At 41.2% G+C, this 26,866-nt stretch overlaps 1 protein-coding gene across 1 annotated transcript in view; it reads right to left on the bottom strand.

Moving 5' to 3' along the window:
- The window catches only part of KIF26B (kinesin family member 26B), a 521,091-nt gene that overhangs the window by 84,015 nt on the left and 410,210 nt on the right, over positions 1 to 26,866 (bottom strand). The window contains exon 9 of the mRNA XM_043485805.1: positions 24,143 to 24,326. Within this exon, the coding sequence (XP_043341740.1) occupies positions 24,143 to 24,326 (184 nt within the window). The remainder of the gene's footprint in view (positions 1 to 24,142; positions 24,327 to 26,866) is intronic.

Here is a 26,866-nt window from a genome sequence, read left to right as displayed (position 1 = left end):
CTATGTCATTAATAACTGTTTTGAGGGGAAAAAAAAAAAAAAGAACTGTTTTGAGTTCCCTTTCAAGCACTGTAGACATCTGGGTCTCTATCAAAGATGCCACCAAACAGGGGATGTTAACACTTTGGGCACTCTTTTTTCATTCAGACTAGATTAAATCTAGCCTCAGTAATGTCCAGGTAGCTAATTGGAACTCATCACTCCTGGGAAGAAACCTGAATTCACCAATAACTCTTTGGTAGCTGAGCCCACTCAGAATTGTGAAGTGATACTATGTATCTCTCACCTCATTTGACATCAGTGTATTTTTTATGGCTGTAATATTTTTTAATACTATATTTCGTTATAGTTTTCCTTGTCTAGTCTCTAATTTCTCACCCTGTGGCCCTTCTGACATTTTTACCCCAGGGAAGATATAATCCAATAGTATGCTTTTGGCTAAGTAATAGCCAACAAAAAGTGTTTAACCATAAGGAAATATTCTCTCACATAAAAAGAAATCTTGAGATTCTAGGTAGAGTGTTTAGCCTAATGGCTCAATGGTATTACAAGGGGCAAGATTTTCTTTGTGATTATTCTATGTGCCATTCTCAGCATGGTGGCTACTCTTGTCTTAGGTGCAAGATAACCAACTGCAGCAGTTCAAGGCCTTATGTCCTCATAAGCAATATCCAAGAGCTACATGGGAGAAGAGGACATTCACATTTGAACATTTTGCCGGAAGCACCAGCCTTTGTCTACTTACATCTCTTGATCATAGTTGTATCACATGTCGTTCCTCAGGTTGCCAGTGTAATGAATTACCATGGTTGCCTAATCCAAATAATGCTCTCTGAAGTTGAGAAGGGGCTCAGGCTCCCCTGAAACACATCTCATACCTGAGTAAAGTCAGGATTATGTTAGCAAGGAACAAAGGAAGAGAAGGGCAAATGCCATGGAATTGGAAAGAAGAAACCTACATTTTAGCCACAGTTCTGTTGTGATAGGAAGGGAAAGTAGGAAATTCTCTCACTGTGAGAACGAGAGAGAGAAAGGCAGTGAAAGGTCAGTGATGGAAGTCCTGGCTCCCCACCTTGGGGTTTAAACTTGGGGAGGGGCCTACAGGCCGAGGTTAAGGATGATGGAAACACATGGTTCCTAGTAAAGGGACCCTTAGTCTTGGTTTAAGGCAGTGAAAGGTCAGTGATGGAAGTCTTGGCTCCCCACCTTGGGGTTTAAACTTGGGGAGGGGCCTACAGGCAGAGGTTAAGGATGATGGAAACACATGGTTCCTAGTAAAGGGACCCTTAGTCTTGGTTTCTTAAGACTTGGTTTATGACATTGCAAGTCTCTTAGATGACCCACAACATTCAGAACAATTATACCACAGAAATTCTCTGTTAAGAAAGTTCTAGGGTCCACAACAGATTTCCCAACCTGGAGATCTGGCAAAGGGACCGAGAACCAGCCAGTGGGACTTGATTACAGAACTTCCACAGGTTGGGGGAATGGACTCTTGGAGGGCACAAACAAAACACTGTGTGTCCCAGGACCCTAGAGAGAAGAGCAGTGACCTCACAAGAGACTGAACCAGACTTGCCTGTGAGTGTCCAGGAGTCTCTGGCAGAAGGGTGGGCCGACAGTGGCCTGCCATGGGGTCAGGGGCATTGAATACAACAGCCTTGGCATAAGTCCTTTTGAAGGAGGTTGCCAATACCCCTACCATAGTTTGGCCTCAGGGAGGGAACACAGCCCCACCCATCAACAGAAAATTGGGTTAAAGATTTACTGAGCATGGCCCTGCCCATCAGAACAAGACCCAGATTCCCCCACAGCCAGTCCCTTCTGTCAAGAAGCTTCCCAAGCCTCTTATCCTTATCCATAAGAGCATGGAGAGAATGGAAACCACAATTACAGAAAACTAACTAAACAGACAACTTGAATCACAGCCTTGTTTAACTCAATGAGACTATGAGCCATGCCATGTAGGGCCACCCAAGATGGATGGGTTGTGGTGGAGAGTTCTGACAAAAAGTGGTCCACTGGAGAAGGGAATGGCAAACCACTTCAGTATTCTTGCCTTGAGAACCCCATGAACAGTATGAAAAGGCAAAAAGATATGACACAGAAAGATGAACTCCCCAGGTTGGTAGGTGCCCGAAATACTACAGGAGAAGAGTGGAGAAATAGCTCCAGAAACCATGAAAAGCCTGAGTCAAAGTGAAAACAGTGCCCAGTTGTGGATGTGACTGGTGATGGAAGCAAAGTCCACTGCTGTAAAGAACAATATTGCATAGGAACCTGGACTGTTAGGTCCATGAATCAAGGTAAATTGGAAGTGGTTAAATAGGAGATGGCAATAGTGAACATCGACATTTTAGGAATCAGTGAACTAAAATGGACCAGACTGGGTGAATTTAATTCAGATGACCATTATATCTATTACTCTAGGCTAGAATCCCTTAGAAGGAATGGAGAAGCCCTCATAGTCAACAAAAGAGTCTGAAATGCAATAGTTAGGTGCAGTCTCAAAAAGGACAGAATGATCAGTGTTTGTTTCCAAGGCAAACCATTCAATATCACAGTAATCCAAGTCTATGCCCCAACCACTAATGCCAAAGAAGCTGATCAGTTCTATGACGACCTACAAGACCTTTGAGAACTAACACCCCTAAAAGATGTCCTTTTCATCATAGGGGACTGGAATGCAAAAGTAGAAAGTCAAGAGATACCTGGAGTAACAAGCAGTTTGGCCTTGGAGTACAGAATGAAGCAGGGCAAAGGTTAACAGAATTTTGCCAAGAGAACACACTGATTATAACAAACACCCTCTTCCAACAACACAAGAGAAGACTCTACACATGGACCAGATGGTCAATACTGAAATCAGATTGATTATATTCTTTGCAGCTGAAGCTGAAGAAGCTCTATACAGTCAGCAAAAGCAATTCTTGGAGCTGACTGGCTCAGATCACAGACTCCTTATTGCAAAATTCAGATTGAAATTGAAGAAAGTAGGGAAAACCACTAGAGCATTCAGGTATGACCTAAATCAAATCCCTTTATGATTATACAGTGGAAGTGAAAAATAGATTCAAGGGATTAGATCTGATAGAGTGCCTGAAGAATTATGGATGGAGGTTTGTGACATTGTACAGAAGACAGGGATCAAGACCATCCCCAAGAAAAAGAAATGCAAAAAGGCAAAATGGTTGTCTGGGGAGGCTGTGAAATAGCTGTGAAAAGAAGAGAAGCTAAAAGCAAAGGAGAAAAGGAATGATACACCCATTTGAATGCAGAGTTCCAAAGAATAGCAAGGAGAGATAAGAAAACCTTCTTCAGTGATCAGTGCAAAGAAATAGAGGGAAACAATAGAATGGTAAAGACTAGAGATCTCTTCAAGAAAATTAGAGATACCAAGGGAAAATTTCATGCAAAGATGGGCACAATAAAGGACAGAAATGGTATGGACTTAACAGAAGCAGAAGATATTAAGAAGAGGTGGCAAGAATACCCAGAACTATACATAAAAGATCTTCACGACCCAGATAATCATGATGGTGTGATCACTCACCTAGAGCCAGACATCCTGGAATGGGAAATCAAGTGGGCCTTAGGAAGCATCGCTACAAACAAAGCTAGTGAAGGTGATGGAATTCCAGCTGAGTTCTTTCAAATCCTAAAAGATGATGCTGTGAAAGTGCTGCCCTCAATATGCCAGCAAATTTGGAAAACTCAACAGTTATCCACAGGACTGGAAAAGGTCAGTTTTCATTCCAATCCCAAAGAAAGGCAATGCCAAAGAATGCTTAAACTACTGCACAATTGCACTCATCTCACACACTGGCAAAGTAATGCTCAAAATCCTCCAAGGCCAAACTGCTTCAACAGTACATGAACTGAGAACTTCCAGACGTTCAAGCTGGATTTTGAAAAGGCAGAGGAACCAGAAATCAAATTGTCAACATACATTGGATCATAGAAAAAGCAAGGGAATTCCAGAAAAATTCTTCTGTCTCATTGACTGTGCCAAATCCTTTGATTGTGTGGATCACAACAAACTGTGGGAAATTCTTCAAGCAATGGGAATACCTCATCACCTTACCTGCAGGTCAAGAACCAACAGTTAGAACTGGACATGGAACAATGGACAGGTTCCAAACTGGGAAAAGAGTATGTCAAGGCTGTATATTGTCATCCAGCTAATTTAACTTCTGTGTAGAGTACATCATGGAAAATGAAGCACAAGCTGGAATCAAGATTGCCGGAAGAAATATCAGTAACCTCATATATGTAGATGACAGCACCCTATGGCAGAAAGCAAAAAGGAATTAAAGAGCTTCTTGATGACAGTGAAAAAGGAGAGTAAAAAAGCTGGCTTAAAACTCAGCATTCAAGAAACTAAGATCATAGCATTCGGTCTTATCACTTCATGTCAAATAGATGGGGAAACAATGGAAACAGTGACAGACTTTATTTTGCTGGGCTCCAAAATCACTGCAGATGGTGACTGCAGCCATGAAATGAAAAGACACTCGCTCCTTGGAAGAAAATCTATGACAGCATATTAAAACCTAGACAGCATATTAAAAAGCACATTACTTTGCTGACAAAGCTCTTTCTAGTCAAAGCTATAGTTTTTCCAGTAGTTAGGTATGGATGTGAGAGTTGGACCATAAAGCTGAGCACTGAAGAATTGATGCTTTTGAACTATGGTGTTGGAGAAGACTCTTGAGAGTCCCTTGGACTGCAAGGCGATCCAACCAGTCCATCCTGAGGGAAGTCAGTCCTGAATATTCATTGGAAGGACTGATGCTGAAGCTGAAACTCCAATACTTTGGCCACCTAATTTGAAGAACTGACTCATTTCAAAAGACCCTGATGCTGGGAAAGATTGAAGGAGGGAGTAGAAGGGGACAACAGAGGATGAGATGGTTGGATGGCATTACTGACTCTATGGAGATGAGTTTGAGCAAGCTCCAGGAGTTGGTGATGGACAGGGAAGCCTGGCCTGCTGCAGTCAATGGAGTTGCAAAGGGTCAGACATGACTGAGTGACTGAACTGAACTGAAGGTTTTTAGAGAAATGTTGAAATTGGAGTTTAGCCACATTCAACATGCCTCTGTTTAAGAGAATAAATGCCTGAAGGATGGGGCTAAATGTCTGAGGTGACATGTGAGTACCATATAATTTGAAATTCCTCCAGAAGGTAGATTTTATGCCTGAAGACTGGTTGAAGCCAATGACTGTTTAGGCAACAACCAAAAGAACTGACAAAACTGCATGGATCGCAGGAGAGCTTTCCTACATCATCTATGCATGTGAAGCCTTCATACTCCCTCTACTGTTTCTGGAAGGGAAAGGGAAAGTAGGAGGAAAAACAGATCTGACAGAGATTTTGACCTTTGCACTGACTGAATATTCACATTTGAAAATGCAAATAGACTGGATTACGTTTAAATTGGGAATATTTTTCCTACTAGTATAGGACTTCAGAATAAGAAAAGATCAATTGTAGAGAAATTTTACCATTTTTCTTCATTTCAAATTATATAAATTTTGACTATGCTATGTTTTACATATTTCAGGATCATCTTCTTTTTTTAACCTTTTGGGGCAACATCATAAAAAATGGAAAAGTAAAGAAAAAAATGTAAATATGGAGATACATAGGGCTCTGTTGAGAAATGGCTCTGTGGTTTTACAGAACATCAATTAAGATTGCATTACAGGGAGAGGAGCCAAGATGGCGGAGGAGTAGGACGGGGAGACCACTTTCTCTCCTACAAATTCATCAAAAGAATAACTGAATGCAGAGCAAACCTCACAAAACAACTTCTGATCGCTAGCTGAGGTCATCAGGCGCCCAGAAAAGCAGACCATTGTCTTCGAAAGGAGGTAGGACAAAATATAAAGGATAAAAAGTGAGACAAAAGAGCTAAGGACGGAGACCCGTCCCCGGAAGGGAGTCTTAGGCGGCCTTGCTTGGGCTAGGGTCCGGGCCTGAGTGCCCTGAGGACAATCGGAGGGAGCTTCTGTGAGGTGCCAACTTGAACTGTGGGAGACCAAGGGGGAGAGAGGTGACCGGCCGGAACACACTGCCGGCCGTTCGCAGAACAAAGGGACGGAGAAAGTCCCAAGAAGAGGTCGCAGGCTGCGGACCCGCCCAGCCCCGCCGGAGGCAGGAGGCAGGGGGGAGGGGAAGGTCGCGGCGAGACACAGGGCGCAGGCACCCGACCGGCGCGGGCGGGGACTGGGGCTGGGGACGCGGAGGGCGGAAGGCGCGCGCACCCGACTGGCGCCAGCGGAAACTGAGACTGGGTCCGCGGAAGGGAGTGAGTGCGCCACACCTGGGGATAGTGCGCCCATCAAGCCCCTCGCTGCCTGGACCGCTCTGACGGGGAAGGCACAGAGAGCAGGCGCAGCTTTTCCTTCCGCGCTTTTGTGTAACACCCGAGGGCTGGAACCTAGCGCAGCGCGGGGCGCGCTCCATATAGAACAGCCGGGAGCCTGAGCAGCGGCAGACGGAGAAAGCAGCGTCAGCCCCTCCCGGCAGCGCCAGCCCGCCCCCGCAGGGCCAGCCCCTCCCCGCAGCGTCAGCCCCGCCCCGCAGCGCCAGCCCCTCCCCCATCAGCCCCTCCCGCAGCGCAACGGAACTAGCTGACTGAATAAGAGTCCACCTCCGCCCGCCTGTGTCAGGGCGGAAATGAGGGTCTGAAGAGACCGGCAAACAGAAGCCAAATAAACAAAGGGAACCGCTTCAGAAGGGACTGGTGCAACAGATTAAAATCCCTCTAGAAAACACCGACTTCACTGGAAGGGCCCTGTAGATATGGAGAAGTGTAAGCTGGAACGAGGAGCTATCTGAAACTGAGCCGAACCCACACTGACCGCAGCAGCTCCAGAGAAACTCCTAGATATATTTTTACTTTTTTTCTAAGTAAGGAAAAAAAAAAATTTTTTTTTTCTTTTTATATTTTTTCTTTTTTATTTTTTCTCTTTTATTTTCCTTTAAAATTCCCTATTACTCCCCCATTACTCCTTAACTTTCATTTACATAGATTTTTATGATTTTTTTAATTAGGGGAAAAAAAAATTTTTTTTTTTTTCTTTCTTTCTTTTTTTTTTTCTTTTTTTTCTTTTTTCTTCTTTTTTTTCTTTCCGTTTTCTCTTTTATTTTCTATTTTTCTTTTTCTCTTATTTCTTTTAAAGTCCTCTAGTACTCCTCTACTACTCTTCATTTTCATTTTCACTACACTATAACCTTACCAAAAAAAAAAGAAGCCCTATCTTTAAACCGAAGATTATTCTCTCCCAATCTTGACTCTCTGTTTTCTACCTCAGAACACCTCTATTTCCTCCTTTCCCCTTCTCTTCCCAATCCAATTCTGTGAATCCTTGTAGGTGTCTGAGATACAGAGAACACTCTGGGAACAGACAGCTGCGTAGATCTGTCTCTCTCCTCTTGAGTCCCCCTTTTTCTCCTCCTGCTCATCTCTATCTCCCTCCTCCCTTTTCTCCTGTTCATGTAACTCTGTGAACCTCTCTGGGTGTCCCTAACAGGGGAGAATCTTTTCGCCATTAACCTAGAAGTTTTATTATCAGTGCTGTATAGTTGGAGAAGTCCTGAGACTACAGGAAGAATAAAACTGAAATCCAGAGGCAGGAAACTTAAGCCCAAAACCTGAGAACACCAGAAAACTCCTGACTACATGGAACTTTAAGCAATAAGTGACCGTCCAAAAGCCTCCATACCTACACTGAAACCAACCACCACCCAAGAGCTAGTAAGTTTTAGAGCAAGACATACCACGCAAATTCTCCAGCAACACAGGAACATAGCCCCGAATGTCCACATACAGACTGCCCAAGGTGACACCTAACACATAGACCCATCTCAAAACTCATTACTGGGCACTCCATTGCTCTCCAAAAAGAAGAAATCAAGTTCCACGCACCAGAACACTGACGCAAGCTCCCCTAACCAGGAAACCTTGACAAGCCAATCGTCTAACCCCACCCACTGGGTAAATCCTCCACAATAAAAAGGAACCACAGACCTCCAGAATACAGAAAGTCCACTCCAGACACAGCAATCTAAACAAGATGAAAAGGCAAAGAAATACCCAACAGGTAAAGGAACATGAAAAATGCCCACCAAGTCAAACAAAAGAGGAGGAGATAGGGAATCTACCTGAAAAAGAATTTAGAATAATGATAATAAAAATGATCCAAAATCTTGAAAACAAAATGGAGTTACAGATAAATAGCCTGGAGACAAAGATTGAAAAGATACAAGAATTGTTTAATAAAGACCTAGAAGAAATAAAAAAGAGTCAATTAAAAATGAACAATGCAATGAATGAGATCAAAAACACTTTGGAGGGAACCAAGAGTAGAATAACGGAGGCAGAAGATAGGATAAGTGAGGTAGAAGATAAAATGGTGGAAATAAATGAAGCAGAGAGGAAAAAAGAAAAAAGGATCAAAAGAAATGAGGACAACCTCAGGGACCTCTGGGACAATGTGAAATGCCCCAACATTCGAATCATAGGAGTTCCAGAAGAAGAAGACAAAAAGAAAGGCCATGAGAAAATACTCGAGGAGATAATAGCTGAAAACTTCCCTAAAATGGGGAAGGAAATAGCCACTCAAGTCCAAGAAACCCAGAGAGTCCCAAACAGGATAAACCCAAGGCGAAACACCCCAAGACACATATTAATCAAACTAACAAAGATCAAACACAAAGAACAAATATTAAAAGCAGCAAGGGAAAAACAACAAATAACACACAAAGGGATTCCCATAAGGATAACAGCTGACCTATCAATAGAAACCCTCCAGGCCAGAAGGGAATGGCAGGACGTCCTGAAAGTAATGAAAGAGAATAACCTACAACCTAGATTACTGTATCCAGCAAGGATCTCATTCAGATATGAAGGAGAACTCAAAAGCTTTACAGATAAGCAAAAGCTGAGAGAATTCAGCACCACCAAACCAGCTCTTCAACAACTGCTAAAGGATCTTCTCTAGACAGGAAATGCAGAAAGGTTGTATAAACGTGAACCCAAAACAACAAAGTAAATGGCAACGGGACCACAACTATCAATAATTACCCTAAATGTAAATGGGTTGAATGCCCCAACCAAAAGACAAAGATTGGCTGAATGGATACAAAAACAAGACCCCCATATATGCTGTCTACAAGAGACCCACCTCAAAACAAGAGACACATACAGACTAAAAGTGAAGGGCTGGAAAAAAATATTTCATGCAAATGGAGACCAAAAGAAAGCAGGAGTCGCAATACTCATATCAGATAAAATAGACTTTCAAATAAAAGCTGTGAAAAGAGACAAAGAAGGACACTACATAATGATCAAAGGATCAATCCAAGAAGAAGATATAACAATTATAAATATATATGCACCCAACATAGGAGCACCGCAATATGTACGGCAAACACTAACAAGTATGAAAGAGGAAATTAATAGTAACACAATAATAGTGGGAGACTTTAATACCCCACTCACAACTATGGATAGATCAACTAAACAGAAAATTAACAAGGAAACACAAACTTTAAATGACACAATGGACCAGCTAGACCTAATTGATATCTATAGGACATTTCACCCCAAAACAAGCAACTTCACCTTTTTCTCAAGTGCACACGGAACCTTCTCCAGAATAGATCACATCCTGGGCCATAAATCTGGTCTTGGAAAATTCAAAAAAATTGAAATCATTCCAGTCATCTTTTCTGACCACAGTGCAGTAAGATTAGATCTCAATTACAGGAAAAAAATTGTTAAAAATTCAAACACCTGGAGGCTAAATAACACGCTTCTGAATAACCAACAAATCATAGAAGAAATCAAAAAAGAAATCAAAATATGTATAGAAATGAATGAAAATGAAAACACAACAACCCAAAACCTATGGGACACTGTAAAAGCAGTGCTAGGGGAAGGTTCATAGCATTACAGGCTTACATCAAGAAACAAGAAAAAAGCCAAATAAATAACCTAACTCTACACCTAAAGCAATTAGAGAAGGAAGAAATGAAGAACCCCAGAGTTAGCAGAAGGAAAGAAATCTTAAAAATTAAGGCAGAAATAAATGCAATAGAAACTAAAGAGACCATAGCAAAAATCAACAAAGCTAAAAGCTGGTTTTTTGAAAAAATAAACAAAAATGACAAACCATTAGCAAGACTCATTAAGAAACAAAGAGAGAAGAACCAAATTAACAAAATTAGAAATGAAAATGGAGAGATCACAACAGACAACACTGAAATACAAAGGATCATAAGAGACTACTACCAGCAGCTCTATGCCAATAAAATGGACAACTTGGATGAAATGGACAAATTCTTAGAAAAGTATAACTTCCCAAAACTGAACCAGGAAGAAATAGAAGATCTTAACAGACCCATCACAGGCAAGGAAATCGAAACTGTAATCAAAAATCTTCCAGCAAACAAAAGCCCAGGACCAGATGGCTTCACAGCTGAATTCTACCAAAAATTTAGAGAAGAGCTAACACCTATCTTACTCAAACTCTTCCAGAAAATTGCATAAGAAGGTAAACTTCCAAACTCATTCTATGAGGCCACCATCACCCTAATTCCAAAACCAGACAAAGATGCCACAAAAAAAGAAAACTACAGGCCAATATCACTGATGAACATAGATGCAAAAATCCTTAACAAAATTCTAGCAAACAGAATCCAACAACATATTAAAAAAATCATACACCACGATCAAGTGGGCTTTATCCCAGGAATGCAAGGATTCTTCAATATCTGCAAATCAATCAATGTAATACACCACATTAACAAATTGAAAGATAAAAACCATATGATTATCTCAATAGATGCAGAAAAAGCCTTTGACAAATTTCAACATCCATTTATGATTAAAACTCTCCAGAAAGCAGGAATAGAAGGAACATACCTCAACAAAATAAAAGCTATATATGACAAACCCACAGCAAGCATTACCCTCAATGGTGAAAAATTGAAAGCATTTCCCCTGAAATCAAGAACAAGACAAGGGTGCCCACTCTCACCACTACTATTCAACATAGTGTTGGAGTTTTGGCCACACATCAAGAGCAGAAAAAGAAAGTAAAAGGAATCCGATAGGAAAAGAAGAAGTGAAACTCCTCACTGTTTGCAGTGAATGATCCTCTATATAGAAAACCCTACAGACTCTACCAGAAAATTACTAGAACTAATCAACGAATATAGTAAAGTTGCAGGATATAAAATTAACACACAGAAATCCCTTGCATTCCTATATACTAACAATGAGAAAACAGAAAGAGAAATTAAGGAAACAATACCATTCACCATTGCAACAAAAAGAATAAAATACTTAGGAGTATATCTACCTAAAGAAACAAAAGACCTATACATAGAAAACTATAAAACACTGATGAAAGAAATCAAAGAGGACACAAACAGATGGAGAAACATACCGTGTTCATGGATTGGAAGAATCAATATTGTCAAAATGGCTATTCTACCCAAAGCAATCTATACATTCAATGCAATCCCTATCAAGCTACCAACGGTATTTTTCACAGAACTAGACCAAAGAATTTCACAATTTGTATGGAAATACAAAAAACCTCGAATAGCCAAAGTAATCTTGAGAAAGAAGAATGGAACTGGAGGAATCAACCTGCCTGACTTCAGACTCTACTACAAAGCCACAGTCATACAGACAGTATGGTACTGGCATCACAGAACAGAATATAACGCAATGGAACAGAATAGAAAGCCCAGAGATAAATCCACGAACCTATGGACACCTTATCTTTGACAAAGGAGGCAAGGATATACAATGGAAAAAAGACAACCTCTTTAACAAGTGGTGCTGGGAAAACTGGTCAACCCCTTGCAAAAGAATGAAACTAGAACACTTTCTAACACCATACACAAAAATAAACTCAAAATGGATTAAAGATCTAAATGTAAGACCAGAAACTATAAAACTCCTAGAGGAGAACATAGGCAAAACACTCTCCGACATAAATCACAGCAAGATCCTCTATGACCCACCTCCCAGAATATTGGAAATAAAAGCAAAACTAAACAAATGGGATCTAATGAAACTTAAAAGCTTTTGCACTACAAAAGAAACTATAAGTAAGGTGAAAAGACAGCCGTCAGATTGGGAGAAATATAGCAATGGAAGAAACAGGACAAAGATTATCTCAAAAATATACAAGCAGACCCCTGCAGCTTCAATTCCGAAAAATACAATGCCCAATATCAAAAAAATCGGGCCAGAGAACTAAACAGACATTTCTCCAAGAAGACATACAGATGGCTAACAAACACATGAAAAGATGCTCAACATCACTCATTATCAGAGAAATGCAAATCAAAACCACAATGAGGTACCATTACACGCCAGTCAGGATGGCTGCTATCCAAAAGTCTACAAGCAATAAATGCTGGAGAGGGTGTGGAGAAAAGGGAACCTCTTACACTGTTGGTGGGAATGCAAACTAGTACAGCCGCTATGGAAAACAGTGTGGAGATTTCTTAAAAAACTGGAAATAGAACTGCCATATGACCCAGCAATCCCACTTCTGGGCATACACACTGAGGAAACCAGATCTGAAAGAGACACGTGCACCCCCAATGTTCATCGCAGCACTGTTTATAATAGCCAGGACATGGAAGCAACCTAGATGCCCATCAGCAGATGAATGGATATGGAAGCTGTGGTACATATACACCATGGGATTTTACTCAGCCGTACAAAAGAATTCATTTGAACCAGTCCCTAATGAGATGGATGAAACTGGAGCCCTTATACAGAGTGAAGTAAGCCAGAAAGATAAAGAACATTACAGCATACTAACACATATATATGGAATTTAGAAAGATGGTAACGATAACCCTATATGCAAAACAGAAAAAGAGACACAGAAATACAGAACAGACTTTTGAACTCTGTGGGAGAAGGTGAGGGTGGGATGTTTCAAAAGAACAGCATGTATACTATCTATGGTGAAACAGATCACCAGCCCAGGTGGGATGCATGAGACAAGTGCTTGGGCCTGGTGCACTGGGAAGACCCAGAGGAATCGGGTGGAGAGGGAGATCGGAGGGGGGATCGGGATGGGGAATAAGTGTAAATCTATGGCTGATTCATATCAGTGTATGACAAAACCCACTGAAATGTTGTGAAGTAATTAGCCTCCAACTAATAAAAAAATTTAAAAAAAAATAAAATAACACTTGAAAGTAGACTGTGATAACTTAAAGATGTATACAATAAATCCTACAGCAATCACTAAATAAAGATTTAGAGCTAAAAAGCCAGCAAAGAATATTAAGTGGAGTCATATAAAATGTTCAATAAGTTCAAAAGAAAGCAAATAAAACAAAAAGGAAAACAAAGAACAGATGGGTTAAATAGAAAACATACAAAAAAATAATACTTTGGGCCACACCATATGAATTATCCCATTAAATGAAGTAGTCTGAATATCCTTATTAAAAGTCGATATTGTTGGATTTGATAAAAAGCAAGACTCTTCTACATGCTGCCTATGGGAAGTGCACTTCAAACATAGAGAAACAATAGGTTGCAAATGTAAGTATGGAAAAGGCTATACCATGCAAATAGTTGCCATAAGAAAGCTGCAGCAGTTACAATATCAAACAAAAGAGACTCAAGACAAAAATATTACTGGAGGGAAAGAGAGACATTTTATAATGATAAAGGACAAAATTCATCAGGAGGTCCAAACAATCAAAAATGTTTATGCTTTAATAATGGAAGTTAAAACATATGAAGTAAAATCTGATAGAACTGCAATAATGAAGAGAAAACTCCAGACTTATAGTTGGAGATTTCAAATACCCCTTTCTCAATAACTGATATAACAAGTAGACAGAAAACCAGTAAGGATATAGAAGATTTGAACAACTATCAATTCATTCTATCTGACATTCACAGAATATTCAACCCAACAAAAGCAGAATACACTTTCTTTTGAATTGCACACAAAATATTTACCAAGATAGACCATATTCTGGTACATGAAACAAATCTAAGTAAATCTTAAAGGCTTCACATCATTCCAACTGTACTCTGATACATTAAATTCGAAGTCAATTCAGAAAGACACCTGGAAAATCCCTAAATATTTTGAAACTCAACAACACAGCTCCAAATAACAGGGTCAAAGAAGAAACCAAAATGGAAATTAGAAAGTGTTCTTAAGTGAATGAAAATGAAAAACAATATATCCAAATTAGTAAGACACTTCTATTGTTAGAAGGAATTTACCCCATTAAATGCCTATATCAGAAAACAACAGAGGTTTCCAATCAGTTACCTCAGCTTCCACTTTAATAAACTAGAAAAAAATGAGCAAATTAAAGACTAAATAGCAGAAAGGAAATAATTAATACAAAATCAGAAATCAAGGAAATATAAAATTTAAAGAACAGTAGAGAAAAATCAATATCATCTAAAGTTGATTCTTTAAGATCAATAAAATTCATATCTCTCTAGCATGACTGATCAGCAAAGAGCGAAGACACAAATTTCCCACGTCAGGAACAAAAGAGGTAGTAGCCTCACTACAGTTTCTACGAATAAAAAAAAGGATAATAAAGAAACATGATGCCAGTAAGTTAGCACAACTTGGAAGAATGAACACATTTCTTGATAGATACAAAGTACCAGAGCTCACTCAAGAAATAGTAGATAATGTGACTAACCCTACATCCATTAAAGAAATAGAATCTGTAGTTAACAACCTTTCTACAGAGAAAGCAGTGTATTTAACCACACTGGTGAATTCTACCAAACTTTAAAGGAAGAAATAATATCAATCTTACACAAATTCTTCCTGAAAATTAAATGGGAGAGTGCGTGTGTGCTAAATCACTTCAGTCATGTCCAACACTTTGCCACTTCATGGACTGTAGCCCACCAAGCTCCTCTGGCCTTGGTTTTCTCCAGGCAAGGATACTGGAGTAGGTTATCCTCCTCCAGGGGATCTTCCTGACCCAGGGATCGAACCCGTGCCTCTTACATCTCCTGCACTGGCAGGAGCGTTCTTTATCACTAGTGCCACCTGGGAAGCCCCAGATAGGAGAGACTACATCCCAATTAATTCTTCGAGACCAGGGTTATCTTGATAGCAAAAACAAAGATATTCCAAGAAAAAAGTTGAAGACCAATTATCCCTCAAGAACAAATAGGCAAAAGTTCTAAACAAAACACTAATGAGTCATACTAGAAAATTATAGCTAGGAACATATTAAAAGGACTTTTATGCCGTGAATAAATTAATTAATGACTAAATAAGTGAATTAATCCAAGGAATGCAGGGTTGGTTAGCAAAAAATTCATCTATCATTATAATTCACCCCATAAGCAGACTAAAAAGAAAAAGATTCTCTCAGCAGATGCAGACAAAGCATTTAACAAACTCCAGTATCCATCACTGATAAAAAAAGGTCGGCAAAATATAAATCAAAGGTGATATTCTCAGTTTAATAAAAAGTGTCTAGGAAAAGCCTGCAGCTAATAGTATTCTTAATAGTAAAAGACTAAAGCTTTACAAGATCAAGAACAAGACAAGGATGTTCACTCTTTCTATTCAATGTTATAGGGGAGGTTCTAGCCAGCTCAACAGGGAAGAAAAAGAAATAAAATGTATCCAGACTGGAAAGAAATAAGTTAAACTGTCTTTCATGACAGATTACATGATTATCTATGTAGAAAAGCTAACAGAAGCCACAAAAAAAGCAACTAGAACTAATAATTGAGTTTACTAATTTGTGGAATACTAGGTTCATGGATCGAGATAATTGTATTTCTAAACTGTAGGGACAAACAACTGGAAACTGAAATTTAAAAATACCTTTTACAGTAACATCAAAAATATTAAATACTTACAGATAAATCTGACAAAAGATACATTCACTGAAAACTACAAAACATACCTGAGAAAAATTAATAAAGACTTGAAAAAATAGAAGTCTGATGCAGGAGAGCAAGGAAAACATCCAGGAACCACTGTCCTGACCCCAGCCTTGTCTCTGCTCATCCTGTCTCAACTTTACATCTAGCACTAACAAAAAAGGTGATGAAGGTTTACAGAAAATATAAAATTTCAATTCAGGTTCTCCAGTGACTCTGGTACACTTGTGGCAAAAAACTTTCCACATTAAGGATGTTATATTTTGTTTATCTCCAACTATCTCCAATAAAAATCCTTAATAGGAAAGATATAATACATTACTTTTCTTTAATCTTATTTTGTATTATGCAGGATCAAGCCACTGGCAGCGTGCACGGGAAATAGTTATTTTTAAAGCAAAATATCATCTGTTTTGCAACCTAATTATACAGACAGAAGAAGCTCAGATATTTCATGCGCTCTGCAGATTAAAGGGCAAAGACAGGGACCAATTTGGACTTTCAGACTCTAATAGTCCATTTGATGTAATGGAATAAAATTCGTAATGTACATGTAGTAAAATAGAACACAGAGAACAAAAGCATAGTTTAGACTGTGCTAAAGAATAATATTGTAAAATACCTGTAATTATACCTGCATGACTCAAAATGAGAGTCATATTTTGAACAATGTAGAATCAACTTTGCTCTATAACCACCGGAGTTTCAGTAGTCACAGAATTCTGAACTTCACACACAGTGCTGAATCCGGAATGGTACACAGTGACTGAGCTCAGGCCATCAGCTATCACCAAGCATTCCCATTACTACAGGCGGTTGGAGAGAAAGTAGTTATAGAATCAATGAACAATAGGTGATAATTAATAGCAGGTAAGAAGCAGGTTCCTCACGGACTTTTCAGATTTTTGAGGTCAGAGCTGCAAGATTTAGGAACATAACCCAGTCTGCCTTGAGACTGTTCATATTTGAATATGTGTATTTCAAGTCTAGACTTTGACCAAATGAAATTACCCATATGCCTTACTCTCCCACAGGAAGCAATATACTAATTAACCCCACTCCCGAGTGATTCTTCCAACTCATGTTCATGGAGCCAGGATATGCTAAATTCTCCCCAAAACATTTAATTCCTACAATAATCCTATAGGGCAAGAATTGGCTCTGTTGTATAGATGAGGAAACTGAGGTTCACAGATGTTAAACAAATCACTCAAGATCTCATAGAAAATGAAAACTCAAGATGAAAATCCAGAGCTAACTTTTACAGTTATAGTTTACTCTTTTAACTCACTTTCCCATAACTTAGTGGTTCCCAAACTTGGCTGCATATCAGAATCAGCTTGGGGTATTTACAAAATATGAACGCCTGGCTCCTACTCCCAGGCTTTCTAATTTAACCAGTCTGGGGTATGGCATGGGCATTGGGATTCACCAGAAGGCTACACAGGTGATTCTCTTGTGCAGCAAAGTTTGGGAAAAATGGCCTTGCCACCTGATCAGGTTAACCCAGGCCCTCCATCAGCCGTGTCAGGCACACTGTCTGATGCCCATAGCACCTTGCAGTCTTGTGATGTGTGGTGACTGTTCCTTAGCTTGTCTTTGCACTTCTGCTCCAAAAACATGAACTGTACACTTATCAACAGGTCAGCTGGGTTTCCTCCTAAGCCTAACTATGCCCCTTGTACTTAATATTATAAATAAAAATAATAAAATATTATGTAAATCAATGAAATACATTTATGTAAAGAGTTAATGTTTCTAAAACACTGAAATCAATGCTTTGGAAAGGTGTGATTAAAATGAGTTAGTTTTTGAAAAAAGATACCGACTTTGGTGTGAATGAGAAATTACAGTGTGGAAAAAATTTCAAGAATCTAGAAGAAGTCTATACTCAGTTGCACAAGTGTCTCTTAAGTCCTTGAATCATTCAGAAGAAATTGAAAGCAAAAGCCAGATTATTGAGTGTGGTTTATAAAAGTCAGAATCTAAAGTTGAAAACTCATCTCAAAGAGAAAACCATGGCCCTGTATCAGAAGACAAATGAATAAACACACAATTGTAGGTTTTAAGTTGAAAATGTTTATGACATGAATGTATCCTTTTATATGATTTTCCTTTTTAACTTAACTTTCTCAGTTAACTGATCAATTCCTTCTGACTGTGTTGCATGAGAGGACTTTTCTGAACTCACACCACCTGCTTCCACAAAGGGTAAGAGGATGGTCTTTCTCTTTCTGAGAATTTCCCTGGTGGCTCAGTGGGTAAAGAATCTGGGCAATGTAGGAAACCGCCGGCAATGCAGGAGACCCGGATTCGATCCCTGGGTTGGGAAGATTCCCTGGAGGAGGGCATGGCAACCCACTCCAATATTCTTGCCTGGAGAATCCCATGGATAGAGGAGTCTGGCGGGCTGCAGTCCAAGGGATCATAGTCAGACACAACTCAACAACTAAACCACCACTACCATCACCTCTTTCTGAATTAGCTAAATGAGGTAAGGAAGAAATTCACTCACTGTTTAATATACAGCACGCATGCCAGTTGGTGTGACATGTAAAAACTGATGTGCAGGCACCTTACTGGGCTGCGGAGGGCACTGTGCCAGGCGACAGGAGACTCTGTCCTCAGGGAGCTTGTAGTCTGTCTGATGGGGCTGAGACAAGCCCAGAATGACTGAGATATAAGGCAGGGGCTTAACATTCCACGAAATGCTATGGGACTTAAAGGAGAAAGATATTCCAGAGGGGAGAATCTGAAAGGCTTATGGGGAGGCAGCTCAAGGGAGAAGCGGGGTTCAGACAAGGCTTTTTAAAAATATTTATTTATTTGGCTACATTGGGTCTTAGGTGAGGCACATGGATCTTCATTGGGTCACACAAGATCTTTTGTTGTGGTTTATGGACTCTCTAGGTGTGGCACATGGACTCAGCAGTTGAGGCTCGTGGGCTTAGTTGCTTAACCCTGGAATTTTAGTTCCCCAACCAGAATTTGAACCCGAGTTCCCTGAATTGCAAGGCAGATTGCCACTGGATCACGAGGGAAGTCCCCAGACACAGTTTTTTAAAAAATTATTATCGATGTTATTGTTCCTTCCCTTCCTTTCCTTCCAAGAGGAGGCAACCCTGACTCTAGTGGCAGAAGAGGTTGAAAATAAAAGCACAAAAAGATGATTGATGGGGGTCCTAGTCGCTGAGGTCTTAGAAGAGGCAGAAGGGGACAGGATGAAGAACAAAGAGATGGGAGGGAGCGGATCTATGGGAAAGGAGTGAGGGAAAGCAAGGTACATGGACAAGGAGGTTTGGATGCTAAGAGGACAGAAGCTGAGGCCATAGCCAGACTGACTTGTTCTTCTCCTTAAACAGCAGGCTGATTATCCACTGAAAGAGTTAGAGCAGGGGCCTCAGGCTCCAAAAGAAGGTTGGAAACAGCTGCCCTGATGGAGGTGGTGGGGAGGCCATGAGGCATCACTGTAGGAATCCCAGACTGCAGAGTTTGGAAAACTGTCTCCTGGCCCAAGATTTTAAAAATCATATTATAAAAACCTCAAAACATGGAGCTGTCATTTCCCTGCTGACCAAGGAGAACGTGAGAGCCTGCAGGGGCCCTCATGTGTGGCCATCCTCGCTTCACAGGGCTTTGCAATGATGGATAGCAGAGGCCCAGGTCTGCCTCTTCTAAAAGCAACATTTCCCAGATCCCCTTTTCCCACACCCACCACCCAAATAACAGATCTCTAGAGTCCTGTGGACCGCATAGCCCTGGATAGAGCATCAGCTGATTCAAGCCATTCCAAGACATACAGGAAAGAGTGGCTGTGGTCAAAAGGAAACCAAGATTAAGGGAATAGTCTGATGAGATTTGTAAGCAGACGAGTGCAGGCAGAGAGTGTCCATGTCCTCGTCCACTGGTTCATGTACACACATGCAGATGGAGGCCTGTGTGCTGTACACAATCGCACACACAGCCAGCCCAGCCTCCACTTGGCCTCCACACTTCTTCCCCTAGAGGCGATAAAGTGAAGGAACAAATCAGAGACCTAGTGTCATTCTTAACCCTGGGTAGTAGTTGCTTGCAAACTGAGATTACTCATCAAAATGATGCTTTTAAAGACCATCTTAATCAATAGGACTTGTAAAAATCTACACGGTGAACTTATTCCACTGAAGTATCACTAGTACCATCTGGCTTTGAACTCCTAATTCACTCATCTTTATGGGGAGCAGCTGCTGACTGTTACAGTTTTAGGGTCTCTTCCTCAATGGTGCAATTTCCAAGGGGAATCTCAAGCCTTTACAGAGGTAGCTTAGCAAAGCAGGGGAAGGCTCTGTGATGGGTGAAGAATCAGCCTCACTAATTCTCCAACAACGTTTAAACCAGGAATTATTTTAAGCTTAACCTAGTGCTGTCTGCAAAGCAGTGATATATCAACACAGAATTTTCTTTTCTATCTTGATTGGACATGTTGAAAACATTTTCGTCTGTCCATTCATATGTGCATATGTGTATGTGTGTGTGTGTTTATAAAATGCATATATGTGTATAAGATCCAGGTGCCTATGCACACATGCTGTATTTAGTTCTTATAGCAGACAACTAATCTGAACTCTTTGGATATATCATCTTCACTTCTAATGGCCAGTTACCAGCAGTTCGCTCTGCTCTGCTTCCCTGCAGGGTGACTAATTAATAAACTTTTCCTTAATTGAGTTCTGGCTCCCAGGTCCAAGGGGATTATTACTTATATATAAGTAAACAAAATTTCCATTTTAAACAACGCTCCAAATCTCCTCATTATATTTTAAACAGATATAAATTCACTGAGGTCAAGCAAGCCGCAGGCTAGGAGGCTGTGTGCATTCCGGCCTAAATTCTCTTCCTCACAGGAAGCCAGGTGCTGCGGCAGGCAGGTGATGCCCCCAGATCCTTCAGGGCTTACCCCATCATCAGCCTCCATGCTGCACTTTCTTTGTTCTCATCTACAGCCATGTTAGAAAGTAACTGTCGAGGTTCTGGAAACCATTAATGGCATCTGCCTTTTCTTTAAACCTGAATTTATTATTTAAAAGCCATTCACTTCCACAATTTATAAACAGGAAGAAAATGAATTTGATGTTAAACATTTAATAAGTGCCCAGGATTTGTTAAGGGCTGACTTGGGTGGATGGTTAGGTTTAAGGAGTGTCCTGCTTCTGCTAAGTCACTTCAGTCATATTTGACTCTCTGTGACCCCATAGACGGCAGCCCACCAGGCTCCTCTGTCCCTGGGATTCTCCAGGCAAGAATACTGGAGTGGGTTGCCATTTCCTTCTCCAATGCATGCATGCATGCATGCTAAGTCACTTCAGTCGTGTCTGACTCTGTGCGACCCTATGGATAGCAGCCCACCAGGCTCCTCTGTCCACGGGATTCTCCAGACAAGAATAGTGGAGTGGGTTGCCATTTCCTTCTCCTAGCCTACACTTTTTGGAAGTTGAACGCTAAGTTCTTAGAGTCCAAATAATTTAATCAACTGTTTCTTTGTTTTCAAGATTCCTCCCTACTTTCAGATTCCAAATTGAGAGCAGACCCATGAAAGGAAGTGAAAAACTGACAACAAAGTTGCTTTAACTTGGTTTGAAACCTAGAAGGAGGAGATTATCCTTCCTCCAGAGCTTTTCAGCTCAGAGACATTTGGAAGCTATTTGGCTCCAGATTCAGATCTTCAGTAAGTCACCCTTTGCTGACAGTACAAGAATCCACTGTAAGCTTTGATTACAATGATTACTGGCTGCTTAAAAGAATAAAATAAATATTTTTTTCAGACTCCCCACATTCATGCTGCTAAGATAGAACCCAGAAAAATCAGTGAGGGCAGGATCTAAAGCCAGCTCCCAGATTGTTAGGAGAACTGTGGATAAAGCTCTGTTAGAGAATTTAAAGTTCTGGATCACTTAATCCCTATCCTAATTCCTTGTCGCCTTCTTTTTTAGCAAGTTATTCTAAATGGAAATACTATTCATAATGTGAGCCCTCCACTGAAAATCAATCTCCCCTGAAAGACTCGTATTCAAAAGATTTTGCTAATCCCCAGCCAGACCTGTATCACCATCACTGGTTGTCAAGAGTGATCTATATTCAGCTGACGGATGACATATCTCCTTGGGTGCAAGTGAGGGCCAGTACCTCTGGATTCCTGGGCAGCAGCCAGTATAAGTAGCCAAGGCTGTGGGTCCAAGCCTGGATTAGTGGAACTCTGGCCCCAGCAACAATATCTAGCAAGATTTTAGCCCCGGGACTACACAACCTCATAACAGGGAAGAGGGGGTGGGGCACATCTCTGGGCCCAGTTAAAACTAAAGGAGCAGGCAGCAAGAAAAGTGAATGATCCATGCGGCTACAAGGATGCATCTCAAATGCACTGCAGCATGCTCAGTCACTCAGTCTTTTCCGACTCTTTCGAAGCCCCATGGGCGGTAGCCCGCCAGGCTCCTCTGTCCATGAAATTCTCCAGGCACGAATACTGGAGTGGTTTGCCATTTCCTTCTTCAGGGGATCTTCCAAACCCAAGGATCGACCCCCATCTCTTGCGTCTCCTGCATTGGCAGGCAGATTCCTTACTGCCGAGCTACCTGGTAAGCCCCTCCAATGCAATGTATTAAATGAAAGCAGCCAGACACAAAAGGGCCACACATGGACCACATGATTCCATTTAGGTGATATTCTGGACAAAGGCAAGACTATAAGGAGAAGAATCTGATCATGGGCTGGGGAGGGGCTGACTGCTAGGGCTGGAGGGACTTTTCTCTACCCATGGCTTTGCTCTCTATCTTGATGGTGGTGGTGGTGATTACACGACTGAATAGATTTGCCAACATTTATTTAACAATATATGAAGAGGGTAATTTTTACTGAATTTAAATTATATCTCATAAACCTGAACTAAACAACAACAATTAAGGAATAGGAACAATAACAGAAGACTGGACCAACAAAGGCACTGAGATGGGGGGAGGAGAGAGCTTCCACTTCCCTTAAGCGGAAAAGGGGAATGGAAGCCCCCCACAGCTGCCTCCAACAGAACCAGTTTCCAACTCTTTGGGCAACAAGGAGCCCAAATTGGGGGACCCATCCACAGGTCGAGGCTGCACGTCTTAATTCCAGGTTCTATAGAATTTGGTTAGTTGGTTGTCTCCCATTATAGTCAATTAGCTCCACAACTTCTAGACACCAGAGTTAGGCTCCTAACTCGGGGCTTTTGTTTGTCTTTCTGGCATTCAGTGTCTGCCTGGGTTTTGAAAAGCCCGGTAGAAGTGGACAGAGAGCTGCTACTACTTGGCCAGCCAAGTGTTGGGGGCCACACTTGCCTTAGAAAAGCCCAGTGAGGTCAATGGACTACCTTGCCCATAGCCCAGGGTCCCACCTGAGACACTCAGCTGAGTGCTGGCACTCAGCTTCTGAGCACGGAATATACACTGCTTGGCAGACAAAGATTGGAATGATGCAGTGCTGGCTTTGAAAACAGCCAAGAGGGGATCCTGTAAGTACAGAGTTGGGTTCCTGGCAGGGCAGCTTGCTCACAGAGCATGTCCCGGGCATAGGTGTTTACAGAGAAATGTCACCGCTGGGCATTACCTGAGGGAGGGAGGCAGCCAGGATCTGGTTAGCTATTCAAAAGTCTGATTCATAGTCTATTTTAAAAACATGATTTTGTTTCTTCTGGGTTCACAGAGTGGATTCAAGCTAATGATTAGTAACATAGTCAGGGTGCTTGGTAGACACGTTGGTCTTTCATGATGAGCACTTACATGGTTTATGAACAAAAATGTACTATGAAGCAGTTGTTTTTCTTCACTAAAGTTTGTTCTCTCACGTTCCCATGGCAATTACACGTGTAAATTATATTTAGCAAGCGAGCCCTTTTCTCTTGGATGTTCAAAAGCAAAGGTCAGCGCAGACTGGTGAAATTGTACTACATTTCTTTTTTAAAAATTCATTTACTTGATATCTTCTTTTTAGCTGAGCCCCAAGACATGTGAAATCTTGGTTCTCCCACCAGGGATCAAATCCCATGCCCCCTGCACTGGAAGTGCAGAGTCTTAACCACTGGACCACCGGGTAAGGGCTTAGATTGTGATATGTTTTAAAAGGTCCCGGGCTGCCCTGGAGGAGAGCCTTCTCCCCAGGGAGGGCAAGGAGGAGGAGGGTAGAGGCGGACTTACTTCCCCCCTTGCCGCTCTTCTCCATGCGGTACTGGTAGATGTGCAGTGTGAAGAGCATGTGCGAGTTGCGGAGGTCATCCTCGTCGCAGTCTTGCTGGTTGCCCCGCCGGGAGGCGATGGCCGCATCCAGGAAGAAGGCAGCCTTCTCTGCGGTGGGTGCCCGCAGCTCGCTCTGGTTCTGCAACTGCAAGACACAAGGGAAGGGCTGATGCTGCGGGCGAGAGGGCTCGCCTGCCACTCAGGCTGGCTGTCCCTTCCCCACTGTCCAAGGCCGATGTCCTTCTGGAACCAGGGCCCATGCCCATGTGCAATTCTCAGCCTAATTTATTCATATCTGAAAATTAACCCTAAGCATGCTTATTGGAGAAGAATATTTTTACCCATTTTACAATGGAAGTAGAATCTGTAAGTTGCTCTTGTTGTTTGGTTGCTAAGTCGTGTCTGCCCTTTTGTGACCCCATGGACTGTAGCCCGCCAGGCTCCTCTGTCCATGGGATTTTCCAGGCAAGAATACTGGAATGGGTTGCCATTTCCTCCTCCAGGGGATCTTCCTGACCCAAGGATTGAACCTGAGTCTCCTGTATTGGCAGCAGATTCTTTACTGCTGAGCTACCAGGGAAGCCCAGAATCTGTAAGTAGCAGATGTGAAAAGCAAATGGTTTTATCTCAGTGTTTAGTGGGAGCAGGTGTCCCGCCCTGACCTCTGCAGAGCCCAGCAAACCCAACATCCTGGGTAATCCATGTACCTAAGTGAACATGTGGGATGTGACTGCATCTTGAGTTCAAAGCTTAGACTGTATAGAAGCAGGTAATCCAGAGAGTACTGTATCTCAAAGAAGTGAAAAAACTTACTTGGCTTTAACTTGACTCTCAATTTTTCCAGCTATTTAATTAAAGTCAATTTTAGGCCACATTTACTAGAATAGTTCTAAAGAAGTAAATGTAAAAGACATAAAAAAAAAAAAAAACCCAAGATACTTGAACATCTCATCTATATCATTTGTCTCATCTAAAGGGATATCTACTTTATCTTTAGTTTCTAAATTATGTTCAAGGCATACTCATTAATTGATTAAAGAAGCATCAGGGGGAATGTATCTAAATTCTATGAGATGCCTTGGCAATTATATTGACAGTAAGCCTGACTCAGAGCAATGTTATCAGCATTTGACCTGCATTTCTTTATCAGGGGAGGGGAAGAAAAGGAAACTAATATTTCTGATTTGTTCAAAGAAATGATTTGAAGTACAAGCCTTAGGGTTAGTAGAAATTTTGACAGTTTTGCTGACAAAGGTCCATAGAGTCAAAGCTATGTTTTTTTCTAGTAGTCATGTATGGTTGTGAGAGTTGGACCATAAAGAAAGCTGAGTGTTGAAGAATTGATGCTTTTGAATTGTGGTGTTGGAGAAGACTCTTGAGAGTCTCTTGGACTACAAGGAGATCAAACCAGTTAATCCTAAAGAAATCAGTCCTGAATATTCATTGGAAGGACTGATGCTAAAGTTGAAGCCCAATACTTTGGTCACCTGATGTGAAGAACTGACTCATTAGAAAAGTCCCTGATGCTGGGAAAGATTGAAGGCAGGAGGAGGAGGGGACAACAGAGGATGAGACGGTTGGATGGCCTCACTGAGGCCATGGACATGAGTTTGAGCAAGCTTCAGGAGATAGTGAAGAACAGGGAAGCCTGGCATGCTGTAGTCCATGGTGTCAAAAATAGTCGGAAACGACTGAGCGACTGAACTGAATTGAACTGATTCTGACTCTAACTGCACCCATAATTCTGAACTGAGAGAGTTGATATTTAGAACCTGAGGCCACCAAAATCCTCAAACTTCAAAGACAGGTTCTCTTGTGCTCATTGTTTTATACTTACTATTGCAGAAAAATAACCCAAAGAATGTTTAATATTCTTCAGCAAGAAGGTAAAGAGGATATGGGTCTTGTCCTCGTCTTCTTAGTTTTCAGTTAATCAGAGCTTTCACCTCTGTGGAACTCCATTATTGATGTTACAAAAGTGAATGGAAGTTATAGCATAGTTGAATGTCTAGGTAATGCTTAGAGTAGGAACAGTGCGTAGGGTCACACCAATTCCGTCACAGGTGCTGTGTAGATGAAGTCTGAGCACATCTTATGCTTCCAACTGGTGGTTCTCAAAGTGTAGTCCCCAGACCAGCAACATCAGTATAACATAGAAACTTGTTATAAATGCGTATTTCAGGGCTCCATCCCAGGCCTACTGAATCAGAAATTCTATAGGTGGAGGCCAGCAATCTGTGTTTTAACAAGTCTTCCAGGTGACTCTGATGAAGACTGAAGTTTGAGAACCACTGCATTAAGGTTGGTATGACCACTTAGCTTGCATTGTATTTAGGTTTCATATCCAAGTAATATCTGATGCATCATTAAAACTATGAAGAGCCAATTTTAGTCAGACATGGTACAGACCTTTGGGCATTGCTGAGAACTAACCAGGTGATCACAAGTGACAGTCAGCAGAAACATCCAACAGGGCTTCCTGGAAGAAGTGACATCTAGCTAATACACCCAAATAAGGAGTAAGCCAGATGAAGAGCAAGAGCAGAGGAGCAGGCACTGTTCTATGCACAGGGAATAGAATTTGCAAAGGCCCAGAGTAAGAGGGAGGATGATTGATGCCTTAGAGTCTTGCTACTGAGAGTGCAGTCAGTCGTTGGGAAGCTTGTTAGAAATGCATGATCAGGG

This window comes from Cervus canadensis, chromosome 13, assembly GCF_019320065.1.
Source record: "Cervus canadensis isolate Bull #8, Minnesota chromosome 13, ASM1932006v1, whole genome shotgun sequence".
NCBI classification, from domain to species: domain Eukaryota; kingdom Metazoa; phylum Chordata; class Mammalia; order Artiodactyla; family Cervidae; genus Cervus; species Cervus canadensis.
Note: the sequence above shows the minus strand (reverse complement) of the source record. Positions and strands in the feature narration are given on the sequence as shown.